This window comes from Cydia pomonella, chromosome 6, assembly GCF_033807575.1.
Source record: "Cydia pomonella isolate Wapato2018A chromosome 6, ilCydPomo1, whole genome shotgun sequence".
In the NCBI taxonomy this organism is placed as follows: domain Eukaryota; kingdom Metazoa; phylum Arthropoda; class Insecta; order Lepidoptera; family Tortricidae; genus Cydia; species Cydia pomonella.
Genome location: NC_084708.1, coordinates 10142967 through 10156916, shown reverse-complemented (window position 1 = coordinate 10156916; position 13950 = coordinate 10142967). Strand labels below are relative to the sequence as shown.

At 35.9% G+C, this 13950-nt stretch overlaps 1 protein-coding gene across 1 annotated transcript; it reads right to left on the bottom strand.

Moving 5' to 3' along the window:
• Window positions 1–737: 737 nt before the first annotated feature.
• LOC133518922 (uncharacterized) lies at window positions 738–3497 on the bottom strand. Its single transcript, XM_061852709.1, has 4 exons — window positions 3410–3497; window positions 2559–3024; window positions 2151–2275; window positions 738–879 (listed from the first exon to the last, which is right to left on the bottom strand). Exons 1-4 carry the CDS (start codon window positions 3435–3437, stop codon window positions 758–760), a joined length of 741 nt encoding a protein of 246 aa, XP_061708693.1. The 5' UTR covers window positions 3438–3497; the 3' UTR covers window positions 738–757.
• Between the last annotated feature and the right edge of the window lie 10453 nt (window positions 3498–13950).

Here is a 13950-nt window from a genome sequence, read left to right as displayed (position 1 = left end):
CGAAATATGTTTTTTAGAAAAAGTATCTGATAAAAGGAAAATATTGGAAAATTCACGATAGCGTTATGAAACGTCTCAATATTAGAAAAAAATTTACTTACTGAAATTTTATTGATTTTTTTGCATTTATTGCCAGATATGTATAAATAGGAGCATTTGAATTTATAATAGGGCAGAGACCTTGCAATCATCTAATAACCTAGAACCGTTTAATGATTTTCGAATGTTACAACATGTAGAACATTAATTATTGTCAGTCATTCTCTGAAAATATATCTGTGGTTGCGTCTAAGGCAGTGTCTTACGTAAGCGAATAACTCGCGAACGCGAACGTGAATTCAATCCTTTGACACCTATGGAAGTGTCCTACGTGGGCGATCTCCGAATGCCGTTGGGCCGCCGCGCCGCGCTGCGCCGCGCCGCGTTGCATTCGCGAGTCATCGCCCACGTAAGCCGCTGCGTAATTACCACGACTCTCTTCATACATTTTGTATGGGTCGCGGCAAATACACCGCAGACATATTTTTTTTGAGAATGACCCTAATGTTAATACATTCGGTTATTATTAGATACTTAGGTTGAATTAAATTGTTTGTATTTAGATATCACGGTTTCAGAATGCTCTATTATTTTACATACCTATCGAATAGGATTTTTTTTAAATATATCTAGTTTTGAGAAAGGACGACTTTGCTGAAACAGGTAAATAACTGGTGTATTTAGAATAATAAAACTAATTCAACGTCTGAGTTTCTCTTTAATTATCTTTTTCGTAGATGTCTCCACGATGTTTAATGTAGGGGATGGGGGTCCGGCCACCACCGTATGCCCTCGGTCGTGATAACGGGCGTTTTTCCTCGATCTCACGTGAAGAATAAGCTAAAGGCATTCAACGAAATTAGAGTCTGAGCGGAAAGAGAAGAGGCGTCGAATGTATGACTAATTATATGTATTACCCTTTTGACATGTAAAATTTGTAATTTTATCAAAATATGAATATTGGGCTCCATACATTCCACGACTGCTCTTTCCGCAAAGACTCTATACATTATTAGATCTATTAATCATCTTGAGTAGGTAGATTAACAGTAACAGGGGGCAGTTACTGTTAGCCAAAATTTTAAAGTCATTCGTCATATGAAGTTCGTAATGTTGTTCGAGTCAATAAAAAAAAATGGCAAAAACGGAACCCTTATTGTTTCGTTATGTCCGTCTGTGTGTCCATATGTCACAGCAATTTTACTTGGAAACTATAATATATATTTTAATAAAATTTGGATCGTAGGTGTATTTTGTGAGTCGCTACTCAGTTTAGAAGTTAAAATTTATAATAAATATTTTAGGGGGCTCTCAATACATATAACTAAAAGTGAACATAATAAATTTCAAGTAAAATAAACGTTGTGGCACATCATTCGATAGGTCTTTAGCACGAAACCCTTCACTATGCATGACCCGACACGCACATGGCCGGTTTTTCCTGTATATATATATGAAAATTTTAAACGGAATTTAAATGAAATAATATATAGTCAGGAGCTCAGGCGTCCGTATTAAACTGTAGTCCTATTAAAACGTATCTATCTAGTGATTATCTTAGTACTCGTAGTAGGTAGTAAATAATATACTTATATAAATAAATATACTCAATTCTTGTAATTTTAACTTGGGACTTTATGTAAATACCTTGATAAATAGCGATCATATTCTTTTTTTTTTTGTATACGTCGGTGGCAAACAAGCATACGGCCCGCCTGATGGTAAGCAGTCTCCGTAGCCTATGTACGCCTGCAACTCCGGAGGAGTTACATGCGCGTTGCCGACCCTAGCATTCCCCCCCCTCCCCCCTCGTTGAGCTCTGGCAACCTTACTCACCGGCAGGAACACAACACTATGAGTAGGGTCTCGTGTTATTTGGCTGCTGTTTTCTGTAAGGTGGAGGTACTTCCCCAGTTGGGCTCCGCTCTAGATCTGGAATGATATCCACTGTGCTGTGCCCTATCACACAAAGCGAGATGACATTCACAATGCCCATACCTCTCTTTCAAACAAAAGGACGATACCCTAGGCCTACTGGGTACCTTTAAGAACCTAAATTATTTCACTGTAGTCGAAAAATTAAAATTAAAATGAAACGTATATCAACTTACTTTCACTAGAGTCTCTCGCTCTCCTGTAGGAATCCCTCACTCGAAATCCTTTGTAACGATGTTCTTGCCCGATATTATTACGATCCTTTTGACTAGATGAAAGTAACTTCCATAGTGATGAAGCCCTTGCAAACAAAATATTCCCATCAAATCAATCTAATTGAAAAAAAACAAACCTCAGAGAAGTCAAAAAAATATAGTTGTATTAATAAACTAGTACTGAAATCAAATTGTGAAGAAAACTGTTTTGACACCATTTGTTTTAACTGGGAAGGAGGCAGCATTCGAGAACTAAAAATCTTAATCAATCAATCAACCAACCAGTGAAATCAAATGGAATGCGAGTTTATTTACATGTTTTTTTGAATATCGACAGTTTATCAAATTATCAGTAACTTAGTAACTTACATGTTATTTGAACTTTTGTCAGTTTTTCTATTTTGGAAGTCATCGCCCTTGACTATAACGAATACGAGCGAGTTATCATTTTCTTCGTCGGAGAAGCCATTATCATAAGTGGATGATCCTAATATGTCCAATAACCGATGTTTTTCTTGTTCAGTATGTACTCTCTTGTAGTTATCTGGATCATAGACTAGAACATCATTACCATCCAGCCCGGTCAATTGATCAAATAATGTTGGTTGATACTTCTTTCGATTTGTTTTTTTCCGGCCGACATGTTTTTGCTTTCCATATTTGCCACCAGCCTTAAGTGCACCTTCAAGCAACGCTCCAAGATCTTGAGCATTTAAAGAACGAAAGCCGACGCCATCGTTATCATCATCGTCTTTCAAAAGCTGCTGTTGCAATGCGCTTTCGACAAAATTCTGGGCAAAAACCTGGCAGATTGTTATATCCGCTATTGTGAATACTATTAAAGAAAATAAAAAAACATTAATTTCACTGTGACACCGTATAATACAAAAGCTTCTAATTCGGCCATGAGTAGGTAGGTATTCGTAGATACTTAATATACGAAACCAAGAATCAATCGATAGCTTAATAACTTTCTCTATTATTTTGAAAAAAAAACCCTAAACAATATATTCCAAAGACAATTATTGTATGTAAATAGTTTAATGGAGTGTTTTGATAATTGGCTTTTTTGTTTGTAACTTTTTCAGTTTTGTTTTTTTTTTCTTACGTATGTAAGCTATGTAGCTTGCCAAGTTTCATGATAGGACTATACTTCTGATATTTGTTAGGGAAATCATCCGGACTACTTGGACTACCTACCCCTATATAAACTCACTTACCAGCCAATATTAATGTCAAGCACGTCATCGTACAAACGAACCCAGCCAATAGTAACCGATAACAGTTTTTCTTGCATTATTACACGAATATTGTTTTAATTAGTTCCACCTTAATTTTTAATTTTCTCTTATCACATATCAGAAACCCGTAAAAATGTAACATTTACGATGTGAAAAATTTTTTATGAAAAGAAAATCTTAGAAAACCTTTAGCAGTCTAAATAGGCATTATGAGAATTCAAACAAGAAACAACAGCCTCATAAAGAATTGCATCTCATCGACATTGTTCTCTGGAAGCCGGTTGTAAGGCCGACATTTACTAAATAACGTATCTCTGTTTTCTATTTTTCGGCATACTTACCTGTCGTTGCAGTGCAGTCGTTGTAGGTATTCATTTTAAATAAGAAAACGCTAGGAAAAGAAACTAATCTTTAAATCTTACAGTAGCGGAATATACTACTCGTAGCTTTTTCTGGCTTCTATGTTATGTTATCTCGTTTGCTGGTTTTCGTCTTTTTATTTTGCCACGAATAAAAAAAAAAACAGTAAAAAACTTGACTTATATAACATTCAATGTAATGCGCATGGGTTACCTACTTAAAAAAAAAGAATTTATATTAATACTTATATTTATTTCTGCATTACTTCCATTTCTAAATAAGTTTATTTGACGTTTTGTACTCTATTGAGTATTCTTTGCGATATTTAGTAAATTGAAAAGAATGAAATGACATTTTCTAGTCAAGAAAATAAATTTCAATTATTCTTTATTTACTTTTTTGACTTTTCTTAACACGTGGTAAAAGAATTTTCTTTGAAATTAAGTGCCATATGTAACATACTGTAACCTGAAACCTATGAAATGTACCCGGCTGATTACATAATACCTAGGGATGTACTAAAGTAAAGAAAACACAAGGGTTCACTTGTTAGTTGTTTTATTTCTTCTTTCAAAACTCCTACATATCCTAAAAAATCAACCTCTAGCTCAGACTGCTAACGGTAGAGCTGTTGGTTCATTCATATCTGTATTCTTACACTATAGGATAAACCACCAACAAACTAGTGGTTTAATTAAATTTTATGCTGGTAATTATTATATGAAAAGTTACACCTAAGCTTTAAATTTGGCAAGCAACACTTTCCATCAGACCTCAGTAAACTTTGATCATGATATTATATAAAATTATTCATTATAAATGTGACAAAAGCAAAAGGTTACCAATCTATGACAATGACAAAAATTTTTCTACAAGTAAACTATGAACTACCTAAGGACGACCTAAGGGTTTTCTAAGGGCCAACACATACCTGCTGCCACAGACGATGTTTATTCCTCCCAATTAGCTCCTCTGCATTCCGCCTGACGAACGAGACAGACGACAGAAAAGTCTGCTGCAGTCAAGAATAGCATTAGGTTTGGAACTCGTAACAATGGCCGTGAAGGCGTTCCGATCTTGAGAAGACCCGTCTCTTACATCAGCTTGCCACGCTCAAGGGCACTCTCTTTGCAGGGCAGCCTCTTTCCTCAGCAACTTGGCAAAGGAAAGCAACATTTGCCTCGACCTATTAAAACCTGGAAATAATAAATAATTTAAAGTCTACCAAGTTTGGATTAAGCCGGTTTGCAGTGAAAACAACTTTTCGAGAATTACCCATGCAGAAACCGAAATATGAATCTCCGAAAACATATATCGCATCAATGGATTTCCACGCTGAGTTTTATAAATATATATTTTAATTTTGTAACAATCAATGTTCTGACATTAACCCATGCCGTCTTTTCTTCTCATTCTTTTTTCCCTCCATTTCAAATTGAGTGCTCTTTTCAGCCAGAACTATATTGTGCTACCTTTTAAAACATGTAGGTTTAATTATCTAACGACACAAGATCCAGAAAAAAATGGTGAAATACAACTATTTCTATTTGTAATTAAATTAAATCATGTTTAATATTTCTAAAAAATAACACTAAGAGAAATAAAAAGAAACAACGAAGTTACGCCAAAACCACTAGATGGCGCTATGTGACAATACCTAACTGAAAATTTTACGAAGCGCTATTGCTCTAAGGTCTCTTTTAGCTTAAGATATGTACTGTCTTACTATTCATAAGTGCTTGTTGCAAGGCCTACATGAATAAAGCATATTTGAACTGAACTGAACGAGAGATGGGCTGAATAATTGTTAATTATTCCGCAAGTTTTCCAATGTTCGTATTCTGCTGAATTATTAGGTGAAAGTGCCAATATTCAACATTTTTTTTTATTATGTTTGCCTTATATCGACACTGTGAAAAGTAAGCTCCCCCAGAACTTACCAGAACCAGAAGTACTATCTTCCGTCAGGTTACGTTGGCCCAAAACACATGGGATATGATGAATCCATAGGATGTTTTGATTATTTGGAGAGTGCTGAATTATTTTTTGCGAATCCCCGAGTTCTTGAATTCGTAACGCATTTGTAGCGTTTTTAAATGGTTTATTAGAATGATACAGATGAACCGAATATTCTTTTTCTAGTCTGTTTCCAATAAAGAATACGTACACACATAGGTGATGGAATACCTACCTAGATATAATATATTATTTATAAATGTGCTTCATAATATGATGTGGTTGCGTGCGCGTTTAATGACATCGAACAAACTACCTCCCTACCTACTAATAAATAAATAGTTCGTTGGCACGGCAATCCGCTAGTAATTAAATCGTTGCGATACGTCATTACCATAACAATGAAGATATTATGTCATGTACCTATGTACACTGCTAACGCCAACAGTTTTGCATAAATAAAATTACGTATTAAATTACGAATATACAAGCAGGAACATGTAGATGGGGGACGTTTGCCAAACATTCACGATGAGACAGCAGCTGATATGATGCTACGCCATCGAAGCTGGCTTATACATTCTATTTATAAAAGTTCCGGTTTTAGAAATTCATAAGTAGTCAACATTGACGCAGTAGAAATACGGTACTGGAGGCCGTATGATGAGAATACCCTAAACTAGACGCATCAAACACTTTCGCAACTATTTACCGATCAAAACCAAAAAAAAACACAAATGGATGAAAGCCTGGAAGATTAGAGGCAACTGTCGAGGCAAGTATCCTACTCTCTTCCTCAAAATATTACTTCGTTGTAAGAATGGAGCCGAATTACACTAGTGAGAATTCATGAGGACACTACCAAAGAAAGAGTCAATAAGAACCCTTTTAGTTTTGCAATGTCCACCTGTCTTTCCGTCCGAGACTTAGTTTAAAGACTCTTGCTATATTTGGTGGACAAGGAAACGATTGATATTTATACGGTTCTGTTCACCGCGGCAGATTATATAAAAGCATGTCATAAATAATAACTTTAAGATTCGATAAAATTTAATTTATCAGTATGGATGTGGTTCCAGTTTACCGCGCAACAATTATTAGCGATTCTAGGCATGCACCCAAACCGCCCTGATGCCAGCGTGCAGCAGCGGGATACAAGATGCATACCAAACAATGAATTTGCGGTGCACAAAGGTAACTTCAGCGGACAAATGGAAAACGTGCCCTACGAACTAACGAAAGTAAACTTTAAACATGATCAAACTTGTAGTAATTACCTACCAGCTAATAATATATTAAAAGCAACCTTAATTTAGGTACTTGACAAACGGAAGTGTCTTTTTAACTCATCTTATTAAGAAATTTCCGCATGCAATTGTATTGTATACATGTCACAAACTTCCAGGAAGGGTCCTCGCACTTATCACTCAAACAAAAAGTCTGAAGTTCACCCCATTTGATATTGATAAATGCATTTAGGAGTATAAAAGTTGAATCATAAAATATGTAATCGTTCCATTATTAATTTCCTTATCACGGACAAAATAAATGGGCAGTATTATTTACCGAGGAAAACATTCGCTGAAAAAAAAATTCAATTATTACCCACGACCCGAAGGGAGACCTCTATTGTAAGTATAGAACGATACCTACCACACAAAGGGACCACATTAAAAGCATCAAACGTAATAAAAGGCGAAACCGGTACATTCCCGACGGCAACAAATGACGACTCAAAGCTAGTTTTCAATTTTAATTGAATAAATTGTAAAATGTATCTATTGATGGTCTTTTCAATAAATTTTGGGCGAGTTAACACATTGACCGCTGAGCTACGGTTTCCCGGTATGTAGAGGAAATGCTTCGTAGAGGCAAAATGACAACGTGTCGTGATTAATAGTAGTGTTAGTGATTCAACTTGAAAATCCTTTTGAGTTACAGAAACCTAAAAAACAAAAAAAATATATATAGTCCAAAAAATTAGATATCCAGGAAAATGGGGGAAAAGTGGCTGTCCACTATCCACTTAAAGCGTGGTAGTAGTGCAATTATCAGTTACAACGTTTACGGAATAAGAACCCAATACACATTAGGAAAATTATTTTAATTAAGCATGGAGTGGTTGCAATGATTAAAAACCGTACGTCAGGCTCGGGTCGTTATTGCTTCCTTGGAATTAACGCCCAGCTTCCAGTCGATTTCCTGTGCAGCGGCTGCCTCCGAATGTCTTACGCGTTATTGCCCTTTTATTTGATTATGTTCTTATTCATTCATTCAACTATTGGTTAAAGTCACGACGGTGCCGCCTACCTGGCCTGCTTGTTTACAAATTATTAAAGTGTCTTAGGTATGTGACCGAAACCGGCAAAACGTCCCACTTTGTCGTATATAATAATAATTAATGATCATGATGCATACCTGACATCTCTTATTAGGAACATGGGGGTCGCAGAAGAATTCTCCATTTATCGCGATCTTGAGCAGCTACTTCCAGCTCTTGCCAGCCGAGTCCAGTTGAGCAAGCCTCCTTCTCAACTGATCGCCTCCATGTATTAACAGTGCAAGGCCTTGATCGTCTACTGCCAGCCGAATGCAGCAGTGAAGACCTTGCTTGGCCCTAAGCATAGATTGTAATCAAAATTTGCACCCACTAAAGATTGTTTATTTTGGCAAGTCGTATGATGTTATTATCTTTTCACTACCATATACTTTGCACGGAGTTCAATGTTTAGTAGGTACCTAATTGACCGAGCGTTTGCGAAGGTTTCCGGTTCAGCTTGGGCAAAAATGCTTTCGTTTGTCCGTATGTGCTCCTCTGCAGGTCGCATTTCTTAACCGATTCTTACGAAATTTTGTGAGCAGGTTCAGTAGTAAGATACAACATTACTTTAGTTTTTTCGAAAATGTTCAAAATGGCGAAAATTAGCGGCAGTAGGTTTTATATATAAGCTACGCTGATGACATGGCTCTGCTGAGCCCATCGATCGGAGCCCTAGAGATATGGATAGGAATCTGTGAGAGGTACGCGGAGACCCACGGTCTTAGATACAACTCCAAGAAAAGCGAGCTACTCGTGTTTAAGACAGGTTCAAAAAAACCGAAGTTCATACCACCACTAAAACATGGAGGAACTGAGTTAAAAATAATGTCACTCTGTTTAAGTATCTGGGGCACTGGGCCACCGAGGACCTCTCTGACGACCTTGACGTGAAGCGAGAGCGTTGGGCATTGGCGGTGAGAAGCAACATGTTGGCTCGCAGGTTTGGACGTTGCACAAAAAGTGTCAAAATATCGCTTTCTAGGGCATTTTGTCAGTCTTTTTATACGTGCAGCCTGTGGGTCAAGTGTACGCAGAGAGCTCACAATGCCTTACGCATCCAGTATAATAACGGTTTCAGAGTGTTGTTGGGGTTGCCTTGATTTTGCAGTGCGTCGGGAGGTCTCCCTGATGCGCCGTGTTAGGGTTTGCCCCAACAGCCTTCTGAACACTGTTATTGACAGTTTAAGATTGTCCAATAGTTGCTAAATGGAACGCAATGCACATGAGCAATAGAGGTGTTGTTGGGCTATTTTATTTATAAGACATGGATTTAGGTTAATTTAATTTATTGTATTATATGGATTAATTAAATTAAATTATTGCATTTTAAATCACGACATTCTTAATTCTAAATTGGGCATTATTATTATTACGTGGCAATATTAAATTAATATTTTAAATTATTATTATTTTAAAACCTGACATTTTTAATTTTATATCATTTTGATCTTATTAGTGATGTTATGATTTGACAATGCTTTCAATTAATTATATTATGTAATTAGTAATAATGGGTCTTGTTATCTGAAATAAATGATTTTATATTATTATGGCACTCAAGACTAGTTTTATGTAGTTTGTTTTTACATTTTTAACCCTATAGCGAGGGTATAGCTCACATAGGCACTCGTAGTTAAGAGGTAGGTAGTATTTTAATATTCAACACATCTATGTTAACGGCACCAATCATGGGACATTTAAGAGAAAATTTAGAGTATTTTGATATTTCACCGACATCTGTAAAATTTCTACCGCTTTATGCTTTAAAAGTTGTATGTCCAATTCGTCCTTTATGTTTTCTATGTATTGAATGAAAGCTACTGCAATTGGTTTCAATATTATTAACCAATTAAAACTCTGTTTTTTTGCATGAGATGTATGGCGCCATTACTTTTACGCGCCAACATCAATGAAAAAACAAACATCAATGAAAAATTAAACTTAAGCAGCTCTTTGGGACTTGTTTATGGTAAAATATTGCCAGCGATTAAAAACTGATGGTAAATACCTATAATTCTGTTACAGGATTTGTCCATACCATCCCATCACTGGTGACATTTCCATTATAGGGGTGTTTACTATGCCTACAGAAAAGTTTGCGGTGCAGGGTTTTGGAAAAGATGGATTGGCGTACTCTTAAACAATATAAATAGTAGGAAACAAAATTCATAACAGAACTCAATGTTATTTTTTGAGTTTGTACATCTGTCGCCGAGGAAAGCCACACCATATCAATCATGCGTTAACAAAACTCCATATCGCATGACTTCACCCCACCGGAGGTACATACGATTCTGATTTGAAATATTTCTGTCACTTAAAATACATGAGTGCGAGCGAGCGCAAAACGAATCACAAATAAATATCCTATTTTTTTTAACTTAAATACTCTTGAGCGCAGTTCCGGCCTCATTGAAAATATTAATTAAATCTCGTTCGAGACATATGGCGCGCAAATGAGTTTACTCTAATCAGCAACAAGCATGTCTTTATTATCTTTGAATAATGGACCAGAAATTCGTTTGTCGAGTAGATTATAATCAGCGCACGCCTGTTGACGACGTGGAGAGTCGTTAATGACGTCTTAATGACTTCGCTGTTCCTATCCTACGATACCTACGCTTACTAACACAAGTTTAGTAAACGATACGAAGACTTTGTAATACATTGAAACCTGTTTGATGCCATCGAGCGGGACTTAGGTATGTCTGTTTTCCACCAACGTAAAAAATATGTAAAAAAAGTGAAAATGTGTAAATCGAATTTATTTTAAACTATGAACTATATGTTGACTACCCCTTATCGAAAATATCTAGAACTCAAATAAACTTGTGATCCGTTCCATTTGTACAGGTTTTCAGTAGGTTATAGTGAAAGTTCGTAGGTATAATTTCAAAAACTGAACTTATGCAACATTTTATAGTAAAATTCAATTTCTTAATTTTTTCTTAGGCCCTTAGTGATTTTGTATGGAGTTTGTATGGAGTAGCGGCAAAGAATCTATCATATTTTTTCAGATTTCTGAATTTGCATTTTTTTTTTTGGTAATTTTTCAAAATCGGCTCTAGCGATTTCGATGAAATTTACGTATGAAAACGACAATTCGAACAGACTAGGGTACATTTTTAAAATAATTCGTGTCACAGAGTGTTTGCGGTAGCCCGGTGGGTATTAAATTGTAAAGTATTGATTGATGGTTTGAAGTAGTGATTCATGTACTGTACTTTTCACTTGACTTATTTGGATACCTAACGTTGTATGAATCTACATATTAACATGCGAAATTTTTGTAGCTTACTAGTATTAAACACACAGCTGCTGTTTTATAGTTTGGGGAAACGGTGTTGAAAGACTTTCTTCTAGATTATCATCCGTAAGATTAATATTAAAGCAACAAAATTTATAAAACCTCCCACAAACACACACACACAAGAACTGGGTTTCATTACAAGATAATATTCGAAGCCATCATATCAATAAACTTGTTGTTCGATCTGCAGGCACTCCTGAAATACACATTACACCGAAGTCTTTAATCTACTGTTACTGTACAAAGTTATTTTCTAAATAATTATTAAGAATAAAATTATTGTTTATGTTATACATAATGGCTATATATATATATACAGAGGGTTACTATAACTCGCTTAAATCTAAAATAGGCCGTTCCTCGTTGTATCGCAATACTAATACGTTGTGCGAGGAAGCCGCCAGCTCTTCGGTCACCAGTTCCGTCAACCAGACGCTTCGCGTTTTCTGCAAGAAACTTGTGCGCGCTGGGACCCCATGGACCTAGAGTTTCAACGCCAAATGGTACAAAATGGTACCCTCTACCGAGGCTATTATATTTATTACGTTTCAAAATTTCGGCGCTTTCCGCCGCTGCGCCCACTTTAACGTTAGTCCGTTGCAGGGTTCGAAATTATCCAGATAATTATAGTCATTGATAAATATCGCGATAATAATCGGATAATTATTCCAGGTATGGATTTGCTATATTTATTTTCTTTGAATTCTTTAATAGTAAAAAATATTATGGGGCCGTTTTTTGCTATGTACAAATAAAAACTGACCTAATGTTGATTAGTTTTTTTATTAACCATCTAAATGTAAGATAATCATCATGTCACAGTCTAATTATATTTCGTAGAATTTTAGGTTATTATCAAATCGATATTTATCAGGCATACAAATCACGAAAATTATCATTGATAACTATCCTTTCGAACCCTGGTCCGTTGGAGGTGGGACGGTGCCAGTGTGTCTACGCAGATAGCATCCCACACTAATATCCTTCTCAGACTCCAAGGAACCAAGGACACCCCATTAGGCCTCTTGCCTTCATCCCTAATAATACCAGTCGGTTCAAGAAGAGCAGGCATATTGATTGCGGGAAGAGGTAGAGGGAAGGTAGTGTCAAATTGTACAGGTAACTATGGTAACTCCAGGCTTAACCGATTAGTCCCGAGTTAGTGGAATGGTGCAACTGCAAGTGGCCCTTAACTAGGCCTTTATTAAGATTAGTCCGGTAACCTCATGAATCTCATGATGTTTTCCTTCACCGAAAAGCGACTGAGCAATATCATGTGATATTTCGTACACAAGTTCCGAAAAACTCATTGGCATGAGCCGCAGTTTGATCCCACGACCTCCGGATTGTATGTAGGTCCGGAAATAAAATTGTGTTACTATATATATATATATATATATATATATATGTGTATAAATGTTTACTTTCGCGGTCGCTATTTGATGCTAACTGTACCCTACAACGGGCAACCTAAGCGGATTAACACCTTTCAACCTTAGTGAAGTGTCGATAAATAAGGTGTTCTTTACATTTAATTCGAACCCGTACGCCGCTCCAGTGTGCGAGCAGGAGATCGCTATTTACGCGCATGGCGCTGCCTTGCTCACATACCAAAGTGGCGTTGAAGTTTAAGAGGGAAATATATCACGTGATCGTCCATACAAAAAGAAAAAACGTTTTTCCACTTCTAAACATTTTTCATTCTCTATGATTTTTTAGTATGTTATTGACGCATTGAAAAACTAGTGTTATAGGTTTTCTTTTTTTTCAAAATTTGAAAAACTAAAATGACACAATTTTTTTTTTTTCAAATATTCCGAAACTGAACTGAAAAATGCTGAACCGATCGACATCAAAATCAAAGTGATTTGTTAAGATTTAGTTAGTGGAAAACGTTTTCTCCTAAAATGGAATTTCATAAAAAAATTACCGTTATTTTGTTAGATTCGAAAAGCTATTCTTCCCTCTTAAATTGACCAAGATACGGTAGGTAACCCACATATATCCATCTCATTCTAGCGCCGCTGCAGGCTATCTGTCTTGACAAACATGTGAACATGCCGTAATGATGTTTTCGTAGGTACTATGTATTTGCAGCTTACAAGTGTCGTATTCCGTCTCGTTTAAAATGTATAAAATGAAGTGTTAAGTCAGGTTACAAGTTAAGAGGTTCAGGCAAACCTTTAGGTTAATCGTTTCTACATAATTAAATATTTAAGCAGATGGCGCAGCCTGTTAAGATTTTATATGTTTTACGCAAATCCCCATTCTGACTGCGTATAAGTATATCATATCATATCATATCATATATTTATTGCGATCATATTGGTACAAACAAATACAGGTGAAACTTACAAAATTAAAGCACAACATGAGACTCTGTTAGGGTATTGCAAAACTATAACTAAAATCACACAAAAAAAAAATACATAATCGAACTATTTTTTAAATTCATACAAATCAAAATAATCTTGTATAGAATAAAAACAATTTTCTATGAAATATTTTTTCAAATTGTTAACAAATGTACCATATTTTTCCTCTTTGGTTATTGTAAGCTCATACATTTGCAAG